This window comes from Lithobates pipiens, unplaced genomic scaffold (assembly GCF_037356315.1).
Source record: "Lithobates pipiens isolate NorthernLeopardFrog02 unplaced genomic scaffold, aLitPip1_a1.2 Scaffold_19, whole genome shotgun sequence".
In the NCBI taxonomy this organism is placed as follows: Eukaryota; Metazoa; Chordata; class Amphibia; order Anura; family Ranidae; genus Lithobates; species Lithobates pipiens.
This window is the reverse complement of record NW_027507764.1, coordinates 561,486,438-561,506,016: the sequence shown is the minus strand read 5'-3', so window position 1 is coordinate 561,506,016 and position 19,579 is coordinate 561,486,438. Positions and strand designations below refer to the sequence as shown.

General features: G+C 41.6%; 1 protein-coding gene across 6 annotated transcripts in view; it reads left to right on the top strand.

Moving 5' to 3' along the window:
* The window catches only part of ASAP1 (ArfGAP with SH3 domain, ankyrin repeat and PH domain 1), a 436,411-nt gene that overhangs the window by 301,023 nt on the left and 115,809 nt on the right, over positions 1-19,579 (top strand). For all 6 annotated transcript variants that reach the window (XM_077493352.1, XM_077493348.1, XM_077493351.1 and 3 more), the window contains 5 exons: positions 3,407-3,456; positions 5,795-5,924; positions 11,366-11,451; positions 15,316-15,391; positions 18,486-18,572. In XM_077493352.1, the coding sequence (XP_077349478.1) occupies positions 3,407-3,456; positions 5,795-5,924; positions 11,366-11,451; positions 15,316-15,391; positions 18,486-18,572 (429 nt within the window). The remainder of the gene's footprint in view (positions 1-3,406; positions 3,457-5,794; positions 5,925-11,365; positions 11,452-15,315; positions 15,392-18,485; positions 18,573-19,579) is intronic.

Below are 19,579 nucleotides of genomic sequence, written 5' to 3'. Positions count from 1 at the left end.
ATGGATGGATGGATGGACACACACACACACAGGGATGGATGGACGGACACACAGGGATGGACGGACACACAGGGATGGACGGACACACAGGGATGGACGGACACACACACAGGGATGGACAGGCATGTCTCACCCTCGGCTTATACACGAGTCAATAAGTTTGCCAGTTTTTTTGGGGGTAAATTGGGGGCCTCGGCTTATATTCGGGTCGGCCTATACTCGAGTATATACGGTATTTACCCCAAGCATGCTGCAATTACCTAGTGAGCACAGTGGACTTGTAATGGTTGTGCTCATGTTAGATTGGCAATGTATGGGTGTTATAACCACCTGGAGTATTTCACTGCCTCATACATGCTGAAAGGTGGCATTATGCTTCAAAGTCACAATTTTGACAACAAAATTGTGTTAAATGCTCTGCTAGTGTAAAATGTGATGCTGAAAGTGCATCTATATTGCCTGTTAATAACTGTAGTGCTGATAAGCAAATATTGGACTATTCAATTTTATAGCAACAGAACTTGTTTGCAAAAAGTATGGATCTTAAAGCCCCAAAAATATCCAAAGAAGTCTGAAGCTAATTGCAAAAAAATACTTGCGAAGTGACTGTGCAGTATCTGAGTAAAGCCTTCATGTTCTTTTTTGGGCACACTCAAGCACAAATCCTGTTCAAAGCCAGGACTGTCTATATCCTAACGGTGGATACAAGATTTTCAAAACGGACACAAGCTATATAGTGCTTTAATAATGTTAATTTAGATCGCATAAGAACAGATGTTATTGCTTTCACTTCCCCAGAAACATACAGAAAAGTAGGGGCTGTACCTGCACGTTAACTAACACACACACACACTTAAAGCTTTGATGGGGCTGGTAAAAATTACTCTTTGTTTTTCTCTCAGAGCTAAGGCTATAGCATATTCTGCACACACTGTTTTTCCAGCCGACGTATGAGCAGAGACGAGGACAGACTGGTTGTTGTCGATGCACAGAATAGCCTCTCTCTGAAAAGCATCAAGTATAAATGGATATTCCTTTGCAGCTTGCCCAACCTGTGGTCTAAGAGGCACATACTCATCATCAGCAGGCAATGCGACCTCATGTGTGCAGGCCTCAACTGTATCGACTTCTTGGACTTTTATCCTGGGCATTAAATCTGCCAGATTTATCTCGTCTGCAGCTGATGAATCAAGCTTCAATTTCTTCCCCAATATGCAATCCTCTGGTCCATCAAGAGAGATGGCTTAGCGTTTTGGGACCGCTGCATGGCCCTTTTTTTTCTTCCCTCTAGCGGTGGAGGTGGTCGGGCAGTGCCGTTTTACACACACACACACACACACACACACTTACCTGACTGTGTCACCTCCGCAGCCGCTCCTCACACCGCTCTACTCCTCTTACTTCCTGTTTCCTCTCTCAGGTGAGATGGGAGAGAGAAGACAGGAAGTGACATCTGAGTCAACTCAGATGTCAATCAACCTTCCCCCCGGCCGTAGTAACACATACTACAGCGCCGGGCGGAAGCTACTCAGCGCTTCAGAAAGCGCCCTGAGGCGGGCTAAACGCCCGCAAATGAAGCGCCACGCCTGCAATCTCATGATTGCATTGGCGTGGCGTTTCCCGGCGTGCACTGTGACCGGCGCTCGAGCACTTCCTTAAAGACCGTTTTTTTTTTTTTTTTTTTTAAAGGGGCAGTTTTAAAACTTTTTTTTTTTTTTGACATTTTTTTTTTTTTTTTTTTTTTTTCCACACAGGGGGGGCGGCGCCCGGGCGCCCCCTATGGACGGGCCGCCACTGATTGCAGCCAAATTGCATGATACTTCTGTACCATGCAGTCTGGTGTGAGCAAACGCAGTGTGTTCACACTGTCCAGCGGCCACATTAACAGTTAAGCGCCGCTAGTTTTAGCGGCACTTTACCGTCATTTTAGCGGCGCACTTAACCCCTGCTAGCGTCCGAAGAAAGGGTTAAATGCGCCTGAAAATCGCCAAAGTGCTTAGGCAGTGGTGCTCATTCATTTCAATGGTGCTCCAAAGAAGCTGCTTGCAGGACTTTTTCTAAGGTCCTGCAAGCACACCGCTCCAGTGTTAAGGCTCTCACACTGGGGCTGCAGGGGAGGCATTTTTAGCTTTCGCTTTTTTTTAGCGCTTGAAAAATGCCTCCAGTGTAAAAGGGGTCTAACTTGACACCTACTACAGATTGCAACTGCAGTGCATTTTGAATGCAGTGCAGGAATCGTGCATGCCTGTTCACTTCCTGGATTTACACAGACACACAGAGGCACAATTCCAGCTCTGCAGGCCTGCAACATTGGCTCTCTTATGACTCCTCTCCCCTACTCTCCTGGCAAACTCTCATGAGAGGGAGAGAGCTGTGCATGATGTCATAAGGCTAATGACCAGACAAGAAACAGGAAGTGGGCTACATAAAGTATTTACTGGCTGAATAAAAATGTTTTACTATCCTAAGTTAAAACAACAAGGGCAGAAGATTTAATAGATGGAAAGTTAAAGCTAAAAATGTTTATGGCAATATCTGATCTATATGTTATATAGATCATGAATCTAGCTGTTATTTCTGCCCAAATTTTTTTACCTGCTAGATAAATGGTCTTTTTCAGCACTTCCTTCTTTCCTCTGTATGTTCTCCTTAACTTCCGGGTTTTTGAGCGTGCTCCCTGCAGCAACGTCACGGCTTCAAAGGAACTACAATTAATTCCCTTGATGCTTTCGCTGAGTGACGACGAACCTGTGCCACACTTCCACTTCAGCAAAAAAGGGGGTGGAGTAAAGGCGGGGCTGTGCTGAGATTGTCATTCAGATTACAATAGCAAGGCACGGAAGGCGGAGTTACAGCGTCCTAGACACGCCCGCGGCTCCCCTGCCTCCCGTTCCTGTGAACACCCACAGCATCTGCCCGTAGGGATGTAGTCCCAAGGGAGGGGGCGAGCATGCTTACTAACCCCCAGCCAGAACGGCTCGGATGATGGGGGCAAGCTTCTAGAGGAGGAACAGGAAGTTGAAAATTCACACACAGAAAAAAAGCATTTACAAAGGAAAACAAAAGAAAGGGTAAGTGAACCAACAGTACACTACCTTAAAGGAACATATTTAGAAAAGAAAAAACAAACCTTTAGTATCACTTGAAGGTCCGCTTTAAGTCTGCATTCACAGAATATTTTATATATGTAAATACATATATATTATATGTGTTTTGTAATGTATTTTTTGCTACATTATAGTAGTTTTATGTGGCATGATATGTCCATTCTAGAAACCTATGGCATATTTCTATGTATTATTATTTTCTTAAAAAGTTTTGGTAGCCATACCAAAACAAACAAAAAAATGTCAATACAGCATGGCATTACAAAATTTCTAATTTTTTCTTTTTTTTTTCTTTCAAGGATCTCAAGAAGCCATTTGACAAAGCCTGGAAAGATTATGAAACCAAATTGTAAGTCTGAATTCTGCTTGCTTTAGTAAAGTGATGACTATTTATTGATTTAATGAAGTGAGTGGGGAAAAGATAAATTGCTTGTCCCATTCTGTCCAAAACCTAAAGCTGAACCCAACTGTACACCACTGAGCACCACAAACTGTCTTGCCTGCAGTTGCCTACAGATTGGATTAGAGTAACCTTCAATATATCATCTAATGATCGCTAAAAAAACGCCTGGTCTTGTCTTGGAGATTACACAGGGCTGAGAACTGTCTTTGCGTGCCAAAGTGGAAACGTTGGGTGCCAGGCAGCCAATCGCCAAGCACCATGGCTGTGCATGAGGTTTAGAGAAGCAAGTCAGATGCTGTTTCTAAAGAATCTGTTGAGAAATCATTCAAAACACTCTCTAGTATTTTTAGCTGTGGCCATATAAGTAAGGGCAGGTGACTCATGTAGCAATTACTTTGTAAAAACCCTTTGTCCTTAGCTTAGGCATGCAGACAGGAGGGTGTGCTTAGCTGAAAAAAGCCCCTCCTCCAGATAAAATAAAATAAATGCCCTTGAAGACTCCTGTGATTCATGACATTTTGCCCTAGAGTTAAAAATAGGTAATGTTACTTGAGAAACTTTATTTTGGCTTCAAAAAAATAAACATAAAAATATTTGGTTTGATTTGGCTTTAAATCAGATACATCATTATAGAAGACAGGTCCACTTTTGTCATTCATAAGAGCTAACAGATGTCATTGTAGAAACTACTGCTCTAGGGTTTCATAAGGCAGAAATTATAAGATTGGCTGGTCCTTCGCCTCTCAAGCAAGGTATAGTATGTGACCATGGCTCTGGAATCCAAAAGCAGAAAGTCTGACAGTTAAAGCTTTTTTTGTGTTCACTTGTGCTGGTAAAACAGTGATGAATACAATAGATAAGCTGGTGCGCCCTTTACTGGAATGAACAAGTTACAGGATTTGCATGTCAAGTGAGCAGTGAATTGTCCAATAGTCTGTCTATTCCTTTCCAGCCAGAGAAGGCCTTTCCATTGAGACTGTTGAGATTATGGCTAAGGCTGGGTACTGACAAATCTCGAATTTCACACCTGTGTGTGGCCCTCTCTTCAACAAAAATTGATTGTTAGATCAACTGTTGAATGGACATGCTAGAAAACTTTCATTGATCAGCAGCTACAGCCAATCGGCTGCATCCGCTGGACAGAGTATTTTGGCAGCGTAGAGAGTGCTGTCAGAATACAATGTCCCAGAAGGGGGGATCCCTCCATCCACTTTGGCTGAAGGAAAACTCCAATTGTCTTCATGTCAAGACATTTGCTGCCTGTGATGCACCTGGTGTGAGCATTGTCGCAATGTGATTCTTCCAGTAGGGGGCAGAAGTGTGCTCTTCTGACTATCAATAATATGGTTTCCACTTGTGTTCTTCCACAGTAAAAGGATCATGGACATGCTTGTAGACTGGCCAAATTCTCAGTGCTCTTTGTCTATATGTGTGCTTTTCTCCAGCCAGTCTAGTTGCTTAGTAGTGTCAATGCCCTGAGATCAAAGAGAAGTTTGGCATTTTTCCTCTCAAAATCATACTTGCCTAGGTGGATGCAACATCTGTCCCCCACTGGCTCTTAAGACTGAGAACTGAGCAATCGCTGATCGTTCAGTTCACAATGCTCTGTGAGCAGAGAGCTGGTGACTGTCCGTCATCGTCTCTCTGATCTGCCCCCTCTTCGTTCACTGGAACGCTGGACTGTGGAGGGGGTGGAAGCGACTGTCTCGGACTCTCATCGGCTCGCTAAGAGGCTGAGCTGAGTGCCGGTCCAGGATTATGGGCGGATCCCAAGTTTGTTGTGATCTTGCCCCAGCTTAGACCAGCTGTATGATGTCAGCCGACAGCAGACTTCAGCCCGCTGTCTGCTGAAAATGGGTCACAGGAGTGCAGAACAAACTATACTCTTGTGATCCACAGACGTACAGTACAAGATTTGTCTGTACTTCTCCTTTAATTGCCTTCTTAACAGAAACATTCTGTTCTGTCACCCAAACTGATTTTTTTTTATTATTATTATTGTCTTCATGCATTTCCTTCTTCTCCTCTTCCTCTTTGAAATGTCCTTGTGCTGAATAGGATAGCATTCTTTGAAGCCATCTGAATACAGTCATTATCCATTAAAATGTCATTCTAATTCTCCTTTTATTTCTTTGTAGTCCACTCAAATGTGATTTTGTAACAATATAAAAAATATACACTTCTGAGACTCAAAATGTAAAAAACAAAAAAAAAAAAAAATAAATCTCCAAATTCTTCGGAGAAAAGTAACTTGATGAAAATGTTTCCTTTTTGTTCATTCTAGTACTAAAATTGAGAAAGAGAAGCGGGAGCATGCAAAGCAGCATGGGATGATCCGTACGGAGATTACAGGGGCGGAAATTGCAGAGGAGATGGAGAAGGAGAGGAGGCTGTTTCAGTTACAGATGTGTGAGGTAGGTGCTTTTCCACATTCTCTTGCACATGGCAGGGTATTTTGAGCTGAGAGACACTCTGTTGTACTGAGGACGACTGGTTGTTGATGAAAAAAAATATATATACAGTATCTCACAAAAGTGAGTACACCCCTCACATTTTTGCAAATATTTTATTATATCTTTTCATGTGACAACACTGAAAAAATGACACTTTGCTACAATGTAAAGTAGTGAGTGTACAGCTTGTATAACAGTGTACATTTGCTGTCCTCTCAAAATAACTCAACACACAGCCATTAATGTCTAAACGGCTGGCAACAAAAGTGAGTACACCCCTAAGTGAAAATGTCCAAATTGGGCCCAAAGTGTCAATATTTTGTGTGGCCACCATTATTTTCCAGCACTGCCTTAACCCTCTTGGGCATGGAGTTCACCAGAGCTTCACAGGTTGCCACTGGAGTCCTCTTCCTCTTCTCCATGACGACATCACAGAGCTGGTGGATGGTAGAGATCTTGCGCTCCTCCACCTTCCGTTTTTGAGGATGCCCCACAGATGCTCAATAGGGTTTAGGTCTGGAGACATGCTTGGCCAGTCCATCACCTTTACCCTCAGCTTCTTTAGCAAGACAGTGGTCATCTTGGAGGTGTGTTTGGGGTCGTTTCATGTTGGAATACTGCCCTGTGGCTCATTCTCAGAAGGGAGGAGATCATGCTCTGCTTCAGTATGTCACAGTACATGTTGGCATTCATGGTTCCCTCAATGAACTGTAGTTCCCCAGTGACGGCAGCACTCATGCAGCCCAAGACCATGACACTCCCACCACGTCCGACTGTAGGCAAGACACGCTTATCTTTGTACTCCTCACCTGGTTGTCACCACAAACGCCTGAAACTATCTGAACCAAATAAGTTTATCTTGGTCTCATCAGACCACAGGACATGGTTCCAGTAATTCATGTCCTTAGTCTGCTTGTCTTCAGCAAACTGTTTGTGGGCTTTCTTGTGCATCATATTTAGAAGAGGCTTCCTTCTGGGTCGACAGCCATGCAGACCAATTTGATGCAGAGTGCAGCGTATGGTCTGAGCACTGACAGGCTGACCCAACCCCCCCCCCCCTCCACCGCTTCAACCTCTGCAGCAATGCTGGCAGTACTCATACTTCTATTTCCTAAAGACAACATCTGGATATGATGCTGAGCACGTGTACTCAGTACTCAACCTCTTTGGTCGACCATGGCGAGGCCTGTTCTGAGTGGAACCTGTCCTGTTAAACTGCTATATGGTCTTGGCCACCGTGCTGCAGCTCAGTTTCAGGGTCTTGGCAATCTTATTATAGCCTAGGCCATCTTTATGTAGAGCAATCATTTTTTTTTTTTTCAGATCCTCAGAGAGTTCTTCGCCATGAGATGCCATGTTGAACTTCCAGTAACCAGTATGAGAGAGTGAGAGTGATAAAACCAAATTTAACACACCTGCTCCCCATTCACACCTAAGATCTTGTAACAACGAGTCACATGACGCCGGGGAGGAAAAATGGTTAATTGAGCCCAATTTTGACATTTTCACTTAGGGATGTATTCACTTTTGTTGCCAGCAGGTTAGACATTAATGGCTGTGTGTTGAGTTATTTTGAGGGGACAGTAAATGTACACTGTTATACAAGCTGTACACTCACTACTTTACATTGTAACTTAGTGCAATTTCTTCAGTGTTGTCAAATGAAAAGATATAATAAAATATTTACAAAAATGTGAGGGGTGTACGCACTTTTGTGAGATACTGTATATGTATATATAATTTCTTTTTAGCCAGATCAATCTTAAATTTTGCATATGAATAGTCATTTTTTGTGGTGTGATACATCGCTGATGCGAACAGATTAAGTAGCAAATAGACCTAACAAGCAGGAAAGATCAGATCTCACACATACACCCTTGGCTCCCTTTCTCCAAGCAGAGATGGGACCCAGCAGTCAGTTAAATATGCTGCCAAGAAGCAGTACTGCATTCTTTGGCAGTAGGTATAGCATATACTGGCCTTTTTATATTTCTTCAGCTGTGTCCTCTCCTTACCAAAGTTCCCAGCTCCTGAGGCTGTTCCCACTCCTCCTGCCGCATTGTTCATGATATATAAAAAAAATTAAAGTGGCATTAAACCCAAAATCAAAACTGTAATATATTGCAGCTTACCAATCATTAGATGTGGTGGCTGCATTCGTTTTCCTATTTTTTTAGGCTTTTTCCCCTGTCGTGTCGTGATCTAGTCAGTAAGACCAGCCCCCCCCCCCCCCCCACGCCTCTGTAGTAGAGGACGCCCCCCACTCTGGATGAAAGAGAAACAGCAGCACCCTGGGAAAGATGCATTGTTAACATAGGGGGGTAAGCTGTATTGGCAGATTTAGATATACTAACAGATGAAAGTTGAACTCCAGCTAACACTATATAAGCAATACAGCAATGCTTTTGGGAAGAGGGTTTTACATAAATGAAAAAAAGTTGACTATTGTAAGTGCCCCTGACAAGTGGGTAAATGGTTTGTCTCAATCCTCTAACTGCTTCATCTGCCGGAGAGCGTATTCTGTTGGAAAAACAGACTTGCTGGCCAGATTGAGGTTAAAATAATGGAAATATTTCCTCAAAAAACGAATGCAGCCACCACATCAAAGGATTGGTAATCTTCGGTATATTAAATGTTTACTTTGAGTGTAATACCGCTTTAAATTAAAAACAGTTTCAAAGTACAGTTGACACGTCATTACCGTATGGCTATTCCTTCAGGATGAAGCATGACTTTTAGGCTCCTTTCACACTTGTGCGACCTGAAAGTCGCGTCATTTTGCCACGTTTTTTTGCTGTGGTTTTGGTGCTACTTGAAGCAATGCCTGTGTAATGTTGAGGTCTAGGGACCTCAAGTCGCCTTAAAGTCGGAACAAAGTAATGCAGGGACTACTTTGAAGTTGCACCGATATGAATGGTACTCATCAGTCCCAAGTCGCAGGACAAGTCACAGTGTGAAAGGGGCCTAAATACTTTATCAGAGCAGAAGGTATTCACATGTCTGGTCCCATCACACATCCTTATAATAAGAGGATTATTCCTCATTTCAGGGCAGTGGGCGGACCCGTGCAAATCATTCTTTGATGCCTTATTGGCCAGAAGCACATCTGGAAATGCTGATGTATAGTGCAAATATAGCCTATTATTAGAAAGCCATTTATTCTAAAATGCATACCGCATGCTTTTTGGCAATCATTCGTGAAGTATCTCTTTAAAACCCTTTTTATTTTTTCATTTTCCTTTTGAGACCACATCACTTGAGGAAGATTAATCCCCTGTGTAATTTTCCATTTTCCATTCTCTATTTAAATTCCTTTTGTTTTTTCTATGGAACCCCTTTCCCCACTAATAGCTTAAGTACCTGCTTCCATACGTGTTTTGTCACAATTTGTAACTTTATCAGGGGATTCAGTTTATTTGAGCTGTTGTAAGCCAATTTTTATATATTACATTTCTGTTGGGGGCCATACTGACAATGAAATTCAGAAATAAGAGACTTTAAGTCTTAAAATAAGGTGTCCCTTGCCACCAATTTGTTCACCAGAATGCTGAGATAGAAACCTTGCTGTATTATAGAAAGGAAAATAATTAGGTGCTTATATGCTAATGTTACATTCTTTATGGAAAAGCAAGTTCACCTGCTAGAATGACTTTGCTGAAAGAGGTTATTAGAATAATTTGTTGTTCCCCGTCTATGAAATGTCTTTGTGTAGAGAGACAGTTAGGGGTTGATTTACTAAAGGCAAATAGACTGACAAATTTGAAAGTGCAGTTGCTCCAGAGCTTAGTAAATGAGGTAAAGTTTAAATTTACAAAGAATACCCAATCACATCAAACACAGCAATTTTGCTGGAACATGATTGGATGATGGAACTTTAGCAGAGCTCTCCCTAATTTACTATGCTTTGGAGCAACTGCACTTGCAAAAGTGCATAGTCTATTTGCCTATAGTAAATCAACCGCTTAGAGCCCTTTCACACTGGGGCGGGCGGGTGTCAGCGGTAAAGCGGCGCTATTTTTAGTGGCGCTATTCGTTTGCTAGCGGGCGGTTTTAACCCCCGCTAGTGGGCGAAAAAGGGTTAAAACCGCCTGCAAAGCGCCGCTGCTGTGGTGGTTTGGCGGCGCTGCCCCATTGTTTTCAATGGGCAGGGGCACTTTAGGAGTGGTGTATACACCGCTCCTACAGCACTGCAAAGATGCAACTTGCAGGACTTTTTTTTTTACCACTCTGCAAGCGCACCGCTCCAGTGTGAAAGCACTCAGGCTTTCACACTGGAGAGACAGGAGAGGCTCTTTACAGGCGCTGGTTTTAGCGCCTGTAAAGCGCCTCAGTGTGATAGGGGTCTTAGTCTCAATATTCTACAGCAAGAGTCTGGGTTGCAGTCAAGCTGATGAGGTTTTCAGAATTACAGGGATGAATGTCTTTTAATCGCACTGCACACCGCATTGCATGAAACTTGTCACCTAAAAAGGAGCAAGAACTTCTATTGGGTGGCAGGCTTCTTGCGATGTCATTTGCCGCGATTGCAGCGTGATTTATTATTAAAAATGAATGGCACTGGAACACGTGTGCTACGTTTTGCCAGCATTGCAGTGCGATTTGGAAACATGGACAAAATCGCTGCGATTCCCCCTACGATCCCAAATCGCTAGATGTGAACGGAACCCGGCGAAGACGTCAGGTTTTGGGTACACATGTTGTGTCTGAGTCATTCCACCTTGAGTACATTTCTGTTCTTGCTCATTTTTACTTTTACTTTGTAACTTTTCTGTTCTAAATAAAGTTTCAAAACCTTTCACTGAGAGCAGAGATTGTTGATTTCCTTCTCAACAGCCATCTCTACTACTTGGAAGAAATCTCTGGCAGCCTCCTGCAGCTTGCAAGCAACATATCCGTTTTATGTGATATGACCGGATTCTGTCTTTGGACACGCATTTGTCTCTATAACAAAAAAAGTTTCTCTTGAAGGTTTTTTAAAAAAAAATTCAAATACAAATTTTGTGGGTTGGGTTATGGGACCAAGTGGCTTAAAAAGTTGGTAACCCGTAGGTAGAAGGTGGTGGGTACAATTCATTTACCCATCCCCACAGGAAAAGCAGTGCATCATGTTTGCTCTTTGCATTGCTGTATTTCCCAGCTTGTGTTTTTCTGTGTATGCATGATAAAGAGACTTCATACAATGTTCTTTTTTTTTCTTTTTTTTTCTTTTTTTTTACCATACACAAAGGTATTGCAGCAAATGCTTATTGTCTGTTATTACTATAATTACATAGCAATGATTATTTAATTAGATGCGCGCCGAGATGGAAAAAAAAATTTCCCTTGCACTAAAATACAGCTTTGCCAACCCGAAACATAGAGTGTGTAATTACCAACAAAGCGCTGCATTTGTCTTTTGACAGTATCTTATTAAAGTTAATGAAATCAAGACAAAGAAGGGTGTGGACCTGCTACAGAACCTTATCAAGTATTACCACGCGCAGTGCAAGTAAGTACGATTTTGTTATCCTATAGGCAGTGGGTGGACTTATTTCTCGTTTTCCCTAACTAGATTACGGAAAGCAAAAGATACTCAAGATTTTTAGCTTTGCTTGCAGTTCTTGGGTCGATACATAGAAGGGGTCACAAGGCCGCCAGGGAAAGTCTACACAGCACCAGGGCAGTACTTCTCCATAGCTCATGTTTAGAACAGGGCCGCTTTGTAGGTTTCCCTTCTTTGCTCCTGCTTTGTTGGGTTCCCTAGGCTGTAGTAGTGTTTTCACATGGCACACTCTTCCTAAGGACTAGGGGTCTCTTTGGTTCTTCCCTCCCAGCCTGACCACATGATCACCACATAGAAAACTTGTTTCCAAAACTGTAATGCGCCAAAATCAAAGCACTTCCTCTGGTGTAATATAAAACGGTATTATTTATAAAACCTGCATTGCACTCATATTTTCAGAGCAGGTAATGTGCTCATCAGGGTATCAACTACTTGGACTTCTGCCACTGGAGGTTGTCTCTCTCAGCAAAATATTCGATTACACAATATCCCTGATGGTAGTACTCCATCTGCAGATATCCTTCAAGCCCAACACATTTATTTTATTTATTTCAGATACTTATATAGAGCTGTCAATTTACGCAGCACTTTACATATACATTGTACATTCACATCAGTCCCTACCCTCAACGAGCTTACACTCTAATTTCCCTAACTCACATTCATGCATACTAGGGACAATTTAGACAGGATCCAATCAACCTACCAGCATGTCTTTGGAGTGTGGGAGGAAAACGAAGTACCCAGAGGAAACCCACGCAAACACAGGGAGGACATGCAAACTCCAGGCAGGTAGTGTAATTTGAGACATTCTTGTTGCTTAACATACAACCCTAATTTAAAAAAAAATAAAAAATTGGGACGCTGTGTAAAATCTACATAAAAACAGAATGCAATGATTTGCAAATCTCATAAACCCATGTTTTATTTACAATAGAAAGTAGAAAACACATCAAATTAGAAAATGTACTATTAGCATTCCGTTCAAAAGCCCCTGATATTGTGATGGCATGGGGGTGCATGGGTGTGTATGGAATTGGCAGCTTGCACATCTGGAAAGGCACCATCAATGCTGAATGATATAGCCAGGTTTTAGAGAAGCATATGCTGAGGCAAGAATGGGACAACATTCCTCTCCCAAAACTCCAGCAACTGGTCTCCTCCGTTCCAAGACATTCAGGCTGGGTTCACACATGTCCAGCTGCGGTTTGCAGTCTGGAGCGTTTCTGTTCACCAGTTCAGGTGCGATTCAGGGGCAGATTTTTCCCTGAATTCGCACCTGAACCGGACCCAAAAAATCCACAGGATCCTTTTTTCAAACCACATCAACACTAACCCCAGACATGTGTGAACCGGCTCCATTGAAAGCTGGTCACATTCACATGTTATGCAAATTGGTTGCAGTTTAAAATGCATCTAATGCATATATCTGTGAACCCGGCCTTACAGAATGTTGTTAAAAGAAGAGGGGATGCTATACCGTGAGAAATATGGCCCTATCCAACTTTTTTGGAATCGGGGTTGTATTTCCCAACTTTTTGTTGCCCTGTCGCAACTTTTTTGAGATGTGTTGCTGCCATTAATTTAAAAATTACCTTATTTTTTTTCTTATAATAGTTAATTTTCTCAGTTTAAATATTTCATGGCAATCCAGGAAGATAGCTGAACGGCCACACTCCGAATATACACCTTTATTGTGGCAAAAACAGTATTTAAAGCCGTCACATCATGGCTGAGGTAGGTACAGAACAATTTCTAACGTGTTTCACATCATGGTAGATCATAGCTATCTAAGGTGTATATTCGGAATGAGGCCGTTCAGCTATCTTCCTTGATTGTCTACACATTTGCAGAGTCTGCACCTGAAGGCTTGAGTGGTTGGGCGTTTGTTTGGGATACTATGCCTGAAGCGGCATTACTCCTTTAAATATTTGATGTTTTCTATTGTGAATAAAATTTGGTTTTACAAGATTTGAAAATCGTCGCATTCTATTTTTTATGTAGATTTTACACAGCCTCCCAACTTTTTTGGAAATGGGGTTGTAGTAATACTACCTGTGATACATTTAAAAATTTTTTTTAATAATATTATTATTACACAGGATTTATATAGTGCCAACAGTTTACGCAGCGCTTTACAATAGAAATTTGCACTAAGTTACATTTTCAGGACAGGCTTTCAGGGGTCTCCTACCCTTTCTTCTGAGGTCCAAGCAGTACTCAACTGTACCCTAGAAGAATGCCCAAAAACTGGTCTTGTGAATTTGAATGCTAGTGAAAATAAAATATCGTGGACGGTACGAAATTCTGTTGTTGCACAATATGGCTACAATCACCTTAAGCCAGGGCTTTTTTTTCAGCGGGAACGTGGGGGAACGCAGTGCCGGCACCTTCACCACTGACAGCAAGTGGTGCTGGGGTGTGCCGCAGGGTCTATTGATACTGACTGCTAGGGGATCTATTCTAGCTGGAGTGTATCTGTTTTTGCATGGGGGTCTTTTTTTTTCTGAGGAAGTCTATTGTTGCTGGGGGTGGGTCTTGTATTGCTAGGGGGTCAGTTGTTGCTGGGAGAGATCTACTGTTGAGGGAGGATTGTTGCTGGCTGCCGGAGAATCTATTGATGCTGGCTTTGGGGAGATCTGCTGTTGCTGCTGGGAGTTTATTGTTGCCGGGGGAGGGGGTTTGTGGTGGGGTGGTCTATTGTTGCTGGCGGGGGCTCTATTGTTACTGGCTGCAGGTGTTCTTTTTTACTGCTTTTCTTGTTATAATTACCAAATTCCTTACGGATTAGTTAGCACCACAAATTGATACTTGGTTCTGTATTGTCTAAAAGGGCAGTACTGGGAGGTGGGTATGGGATGGTACCAAGGAATGATGCTCGGTGGTGGGTAGGGGTGTAGAAAAGGGGTGGCTCAGAAAGGGGGGAGTTCCTGGACCTTTTCTCTGAGAAAAAAAGCCCTGCCTTAAGCATACCATAGTGGAAACCGCTAAATGTCAATGATAGCACTCGCCATACACTGACAAAGGTTTGTCTGCCAGCACAGGTCAAGTTTGAAGGCATAGTATCTGTATTGTGTCTGCCAACACAGGTTGGACCTTGGTTAATCTCAATGAATAAAGTACAGCCTTGTACTGTCCTGTGTCACCAAGGTTAATGGTGCCAGTGTGACATGCATGTGATTCACCTTTATGCTTTGCATGCCACTAACTTATTCCTGCTCACCAGTATCCTCCGTTCCTCTGTCGGAAATGTTTCAGGAAAGGGTAAAATCGAGGCACCAGAGCCCCTTACCTCCCAGTCCTATGAAGCAACATGGAGCTTATCCTTCACTAGCCACCATTCACTGTGAGAAATGTACTTGGCCTGTAAAAAATAAAAATAAAACAAATCTAATACCACAGGTAAGGGCTTGTAGGGCGCATGGCATGCAGTGTTCTCTTCCTCGTTGTTGGGTGGATCTCAATTATGCCATTCTTTGCATCATTACTCTCCACCATCACTAGAGCTCCCCAGTTCTAAGAGGACATAACAGGCCCAAACAGCAGATTTGTTTTGCTCAGGAGCTTGACTGGTAGTCCACTAAAGAGTTGAACACTTTGTCTAGGCCTAAGCAGCAAAATAGTTGGTGTAAGGTGGATGTCAAACCAAGAGATTGTTTTAATTTTGAAGGGGTTAGCACTCCTGTTGGGTTTCCACTACTATCAGGGGCCTCACTTTTAGAGAGATTTCCCCATGTGATACAAAAGGCCCTTTTAATAACCCTTCATGTTGTAAATTACTATTTGTCTAAACTCACTTTTGTATCTCAGTTTCTTTCAGGATGGCTTGAAAACTGCAGACAAAATGAAACAGTATATTGAGAAATTGGCTGCAGATTTATATAACGTAAGAGGATGGTTATTTTATTCTCGATGCTCCATTCAAATCTGTGTTTTTTTTTAAATGCATGCAGTAAACATATCGTTTTGACATTTACTTTTTGTTCAGCTACACAAATGTTTGCACTAGAATGTTGCGCATAAAGATACACTCATCATGAGTGGAAGGGACAATATCTGCGTAACACCCATCCCCTGGACACTTTATACTGTTCTCACCTACTTAGTGCTCCCCACCAATTGTTCTTCAATGGTGGCCACTGACAAATACCCAGTTTTCTGGTATGGGGGTAGTATGACGCAGTGCTTGGGTCAAGCAGCCAATCACTAGCCCCTATCACCCTTTGAGCTCCAACACCAGCCAGCACTGGGTATTTGTGTGGCGGCTGTGAAATTGGAATTGTGGATGGAGTGAAGGGGAGGTGAGCATAAAGTAGTCAGGAATGGGATTTACATTGTGTATTTAAATTTGCCATTGTAACTTTGCCCTGAATTTGCTAAAGTGAGTGTCATTTTAACAAGTTCCAGCCTGGGCCAATTCTGACATTCCTCCCCTACATGTAAAAATCAGCATTTTATTTTTATTTTTTTGCTACAAAAGTACTTAGTACCCCTACATGATATATGTGCAGCATTTTATCAAATGCTATTTTTGGGAAAAATAACCTTTTTTCTTTTTTTTTTTTTTTAAAGATTATTTTAATTTTAAATACATACAAACCCATAAAAAACACAACGGGAACACAGTGCCTGGTCCAAAAAAAAAAATCTACAAGTAATCATTGTTCAGCTATCTCACATGCCTCCTGCGATCATTTAACGGTGAGAAAGAATATGTAGTCTCATAGGCGGTATAATGTAAGCAAATATAATAACTGCCAGAGGGGTGGTAAATGGCAAATAGTAACACCGAAGACTTTAAATGTGCAACAACACAATGTAATACCCCGTTGTTTGGTAAAATATAAAAGACGATGTTATGCCGCGTTAATAGATACCAAACATGTCTTGCTTTAAAATTGCTTACTCTCATGGAACGGCACCATACTATGGTACCTAAAAATCTCCATTAGTGACATTTTAAAGGCTTTTACAGGTTATCAGTTTTACAGAGTGACACAGGTGATCTGGCGTTCATGGCGATACCTCACATGTGTGGTGCAGTCACCATTTACATATGCATGCGGGACTCACACGCGTGTTCGCCTTTGTGTGTGAGCATGGGGGGGGGTGCTTTAAAAAAATATATACTGTACCTTTTTAGGAAAAAAAATGCTATTGCCACCACATTGGAAAAAAAACAATCCTTATACTACAAGTAGTAGTTATAAATTATCCTCGCGCCACAATGTTTTAACCGATAAAGAAAAAACAAGGAAAATAAAAAAGTTGTGGTTGCAGCAAAACACCAACAGGGGCTCAAACCCTCCCCTAAATAAATATGCTGTGTATATGTTGAATGGTGTGGCGCTACACAATTAATGTAAATAGATAAACTAATAGAAATAGATGTATATGTCAATGTACAATACGCAGATGATTAAACAATAACTGCTATCCCTTTCAAATAGTGAGTGGGTGCTAACTCAATAATATCCAATCGCATGCAATCTAACAGTTGGTCCCTCTTACACTAAAGTGCATCCAGTGACAGTAAACAGTAAAGTGCATCCAGTGCCAAAAAATATATATAGCGAAGCTAAAATATATCTAATAAATTCAAAGTATAATTCAATCCAAATAGTGCATATAATGCGAAGTATAATTCAAAGTATAATTCAATCCAAATAGTGCATATAATGTGAAACACAAACTGTAATAAAAAATGTAATAAAAAATAATAAATACTATAAAAATAAAAAAATGTGTATTAGCAAATATTAGCCAAACAATGAATAATCAATTATCCAATAAAGTGCAACAGAGTAATTAATATCCAATAGTAGTGATAGTGTCTATTTCTATAACAAAAATATCAATCCATATTGAGACATGCACTTTGTGAGTCCACTCTGTGTCATAAACATATAATGACTCCGTGAGCAAAAAATAGTTCCACCGGCGATCTCGTGAATCAGTGTCCACACACTGGGTGCAATGGCTACCTTACCTCACTGTTGTAAGGTAAACAGCAGATATTTCTTTCAACAATCAGATGGTATAGGCAATATAGGTGGTCCCCTCTAGGTCCTCAGCCACAAACCATTACTCACATCCATAGGAAAAAAGGAGCTCCAATAGTGAAGTATGTAATAAAATCGAACTTTATTCTAAAAAGGACATAGTCCTGGGTACTCACATTTAAAAAGTAATATATAGGCAGAATACAAACAGCAGCATCAAACGAACGGACTCCACGTTCGTACTCCGGACGTCACTTCCGGTATCCTCCTAGTCCAATCCTACGTGTATCGTCACTTGGACATGTGACATGATGAAGTCACATGTCCAAGTGACGATACGCGTAGGATACCACCATTTAATAAGATAATGCAGTACATCAGCAACTACAGTAATGCATATTAATGCACAGTAACACACCACTTTCCAGTGTTGGGGAATGAGCAGGTACAATGAAAATAGGATACTTGCAGTGTGTATATAGCCAACATGTTTTTTTTTGGAATAAGGAAGAAAAAACACCTGCCAGTTTTTAAATTTTTTTTTTTTTTTTAGTCTGTGTACCTTTTAAGAAAAGTTTCCGAGAGACATGAGGAAATTAGAGGGATACTCTGAAAGACAGGGGAATTCCCCTCTTAAACAGTCGTCCCCAGATCAGGTGCACCTCTTTGTTTTGGGGACAATTCAAAAAATTTTGGATTCACCCCCACTTTCTTTATCGGTGATAGTGGTTGACCGTACGAATAGATATTTTTCCCTACAGATACTTTGAACCCAGTGAGAGGCCGGAATGAGTTCCTGAGTAGGATTTTCAGTGACATTTAGTACAGCTAAAGCTGAGACATAGCAGTGTAGGTGGATAATACACGGGCAAACATTTTTGTAGGTCAGGAGAAGGCAGCTAGGCCCTGAAAAAGTTGGCAATGGTCATACAAGAGTAACCGGCATTTGGCAAACACTATAATAATGTTTCTTTCCAGATAAAACAAACACAAGATGAAGAGAAGAAGCAGCTCACTGCCCTGCGGGACCTCATCAAGTCTTCTCTTCAGCTGGATCAGAAAGAGGTAGGTGTATTTAGGTGACTGGCAATGCTGAGAGTTGTGGTTCCTTTAGGAGTTGTTTCCATGCACAGCATAGCTATGCTGGACCTTTTAGTTTCTCATCTTCTGGTGGCTGAAAGTTTTCCTGAGGTTATTTTGGTTGAATCTATATTACTTTATTGTTTCTCCAATATAATTGATTTGGTGTGGTTAGTGTAAGGGGCACAGGAGGGTAAAGGAGAGGGAGCTCTGCGTTTTCAATTCTTTACGTAATTCCCAAACAAATGAAAAACAAGGCACTAACACATATGTGATATTTGCATGTGAGCAAAAGGATAAAAAAAAGCAGTCCAAAGATGAAAACAAATGTTATTTATAAGAATAATTAATAAATACTGCACAGTCCAAAGATTTTCCTAAATCTTGCTGAAGAAAGCTCCAATCGCCGTGCTCCTGGTCCTAAAGGTGCCTCAGATACTCCTCATAAGTGCTCCGCCACAAAGCTCCTGACTATTCTGACAAGTGAAATGCGTTGAGGCTGCGTGTCCACCATATGTGACGTAATTTCCGTTTTCTGATCTGGTTTGAACATTCGGCTGTTTGGTACGCACGCTGGCTTGGACCGAATGATAGGCAGGGTAATCGAACAGGCTGGTTGTGTTGGTGCTGACTATAGCACCTTTTAAATGTGAGTGGCAAATTTCATATTTTTAATCCTCGTTTTGACTTTTAATAAAATTGTATCACACTATCCTGGATTGTTATCTCTCCCTGGATCTCGGTTATTGATATTTGAGGAGATCAGCTGGTGATGGTTTCCCATATACCATTATTAAGGTGGGACATTGTGAAAACAATGTGAAAAAAGGGTGGTACCCTATAACACCAAATCAACAGCTTACCAACAGCATGTCATAGATGTTGTTGGTAAGCGTGTATTTTGTACACTTTGTGGTGGAACACTTATGAGGAGTATCTAAGGCACCTTTAAGACCAGGAGCATGGTGATTGGAGCTTTCTTCAGCAAGATT